This window comes from Arachis stenosperma, chromosome 4 (assembly GCF_014773155.1).
Source record: "Arachis stenosperma cultivar V10309 chromosome 4, arast.V10309.gnm1.PFL2, whole genome shotgun sequence".
NCBI classification, from domain to species: Eukaryota; Viridiplantae; Streptophyta; class Magnoliopsida; order Fabales; family Fabaceae; genus Arachis; species Arachis stenosperma.
Window position 1 is genome coordinate 5731295 of NC_080380.1, and position 2750 is coordinate 5734044.

The following is a 2750-nucleotide window of genomic DNA, read 5'->3' on the forward strand; positions in this document are numbered from 1 at the left end:
ACAAAAAAAATTATTTTTAACAATTGATATGTAAATAATTATCTAAATGAATAAATATAATTAAATAGTTGTATAAAATAATTATACTAAAATTAAATTCTATTATCATAGAAGAAAGTGAGTGGATCCACGTTAAAAGTATTCCTAGCAGTTAGCACAGATAGCGAAAAAAAAATGGAAAAATTAGATTATAAATTCTATAACATTTTGAAATTACAACTTGCCCCGTATATTTTCATTTTGTATATATTATTCTAAGTATAGTGCTGTTTTGTATCTTGTGAATCCCATTTTACCAAAATAAAAAATTAAAAATAGTGCTATGTAGCTTGCTCATATGGTGACTCTGTTAATGCAAATGCTATGTTTGGGGATGTAGTTTATTTGGAGTGTGGTTTGGTATTGATAGCTGTGGCAGAACCATCTTTCTCGGTTCTGTTTTGTTGCAGGATGAAACTCCTCAGTCCTTCTCATGGGCATTGCAAGTTTACTACTAGCATACTCTATAAGATTTTACTTCTGCCTTTATAATTATCCTCTTATGATGATTATCCCTCGATACTGACTTTTGTCCGATTCATGAACGGAAGATGTCCACAAACAATTCTAACTGATCTTGACCCCAGGCTTAAAGATGCCATTAGAAGCGAATATCCAGGAACTAAACATGTCATTCCACCATGGAATATTCTATACAAGGTACCAAGTTGGTTTTCTCTTCATGTTGGGCCACGCTATGCAGAATTTAAATCCATGTTTGATGCATTCATTCAAATTGAGAATACCGAGGAGTTTGAACTACAGTGGAGAGACATGATTTCTGTGTTTGGATTTGGTTCAGATAAACACATTGGTTTACTGTATTCTGTTCGAGCATCCTGGGCACAATCCTATGTGAGAGGTTACTTTCTAGCTCGAATGGCTACAATAGCTTACTCAAAATCAATAGATGCTTTTCTGAAAGGGATCTTCGCTGCACAAACTTGTTTGCGTAGCTTTTTCGAGCAGGTATGTATACTAGTAAGAAGTAATTTGCCTCCTATGCTCTCACTAGCATTGTTTACTGTCCCAATTATATAATTAGAGCAATATTAGGGGCAGCAACTTTTGTGATTAGTAGCCATCAATGATGATTTAATGATGTGAGATTGGTGTGAGATTTCAAATTGTTGCAGATTGGCATTTCTGCGAACATCCAACATCAAGCGCATCAGGAGACTCACTATATGCATCTGAAACTTGCATACCTGTTGAAGAGCATGCACGGAGTATCCTCACGCCTTTTGCTTTTAATGCTTTGCAGCAAGAGTTATTGCTGGCCATGCAATATGCTGCATCTGAGATGGCCAATGGATCATATATTGTGCGGCATTTCAAAAGTATGGATGGAGAACGGCTTGTAATATGGTTGGCCGAAGACGAACAAATTCACTGCTCTTGCAAGGAATTTGAATCCGCAGACATGCTCTTCGTGTGTTCATCTTAAAGAATTACTTTCAGCTGGCTGACAAATACTATTTAAGCAGATGGAGACGGGAATGTACTTTACTAATTGATGATGATCACAACAATCAAATTACTGATGGGGAGTGGTTTCAAGAGTACCAGTCCCTAGCTGAAACTTTATTTTCAGAATCCTCGATTACAAAGGAACGGCTCGAAGTGAACTGACAAAAGAACTTACCAGGATTCTCAATGAGGTCAGAAATCTGCCGGACACCGATGGAGTCCTAATGAACATGACTGCATCGCCGACCAGTTAGTTAGAAGTGTTGGTTTTTATATACATGATTACATAATATGCTAGTTTGAAAAGAGTTGCAAAGCAGAGAATGGCAGAACAGTAAGTTTTGAAGGGAAAATTGCCAAAACACTTTCAGCATGCGTTTGAAATGGCTAATTTACATGTACATTGATATGATTTTTCTTGTATCATTTTTTACATCATTGTCTTCTCAAATCCATGAAATGTTTATGATTTTGCTCAAGATTACAATAAGTGCCCTGAGCTATCTGTTTGGTTGGATAATAGATAATGAAAGTGAATATTGTAGTGTGTTGAGGATACTTCCTGTTCATACCCTGGCCCAATATCAAAGGCCCAGGTGGCCAAATGAAAGGCCTATCCGAAGGATTAAGCCTACCAAAGCACCGACCTCCACCTAAGAAGTCAGTGTCAACCACGACTTAGTATGAAGAAGTCGGATATGAGATTAGCTGGCAGATAAACACTCATTCAAATGAGTAACCGCCCCTAAAATCTCTCTAACCACTTCCTAAAGCCATATCTTAACCTCCCTAAGATAATGGGACGGTTAATATCCTAAAGATATGGCACTACTCCAACGGTGGTTATTGGCTCACCACTATAAGTACCCTGACACTCCTCAGGTATCTCTAAGCCCAATACTCTCTAGACCTGCTCACACTCTTGCTAACTTAGGCATCGGAGTGTCTTTGCAGGTACCACCCCCCATTCATTCACGCGCGCAAGTCGGACGGAGCCCCCCGAGTTGCAGATCCATCCGGAGTTCTCCTCCTTCATACACTTGGGCCACTCAACGCCATCCATCTCATTTATCTCCGGTTACCCACCGTAACATTGGCGCCGTTGCCGGGGACCCGAGAGATCATCCATCGATGGCGGATAGATCCCACGAGAAAGTCCACGCGGAAACGGATTCCGAAGAAGAGAATCTGAACGCAGGTAACGACAATGTGGATTTAACCCTCCACCAAGAAGTTAATGA

The 2750-nt window shown here is 39.3% G+C and overlaps 1 protein-coding gene across 1 annotated transcript; it reads left to right on the top strand.

Moving 5' to 3' along the window:
• The first annotated feature begins 633 nt into the window (after window positions 1-633).
• On the top strand, window positions 634-1983 carry LOC130976900 (protein FAR1-RELATED SEQUENCE 11-like). The gene is made up of 2 exons (XM_057901855.1): window positions 634-1008; window positions 1176-1983. The coding sequence occupies exons 1-2, from the start codon at window positions 754-756 to the stop codon at window positions 1401-1403; spliced, it is 483 nt and encodes a 160-aa protein (XP_057757838.1). The 5' UTR covers window positions 634-753; the 3' UTR covers window positions 1404-1983.
• Window positions 1984-2750: the final 767 nt, after the last annotated feature.

Excerpts from the sequence above, each read along its gene's own strand:
- LOC130976900 (XM_057901855.1), top strand. The coding sequence starts at position 754 with ATGTTTGATGCATTCATTCAAATTGAGAATACCGAGGAGTTTGAACTA. Across the intron at positions 1,009-1,175 it reads TGCGTAGCTTTTTCGAGCAG|ATTGGCATTTCTGCGAACAT; the intron begins GTATGTATACTA and ends AAATTGTTGCAG.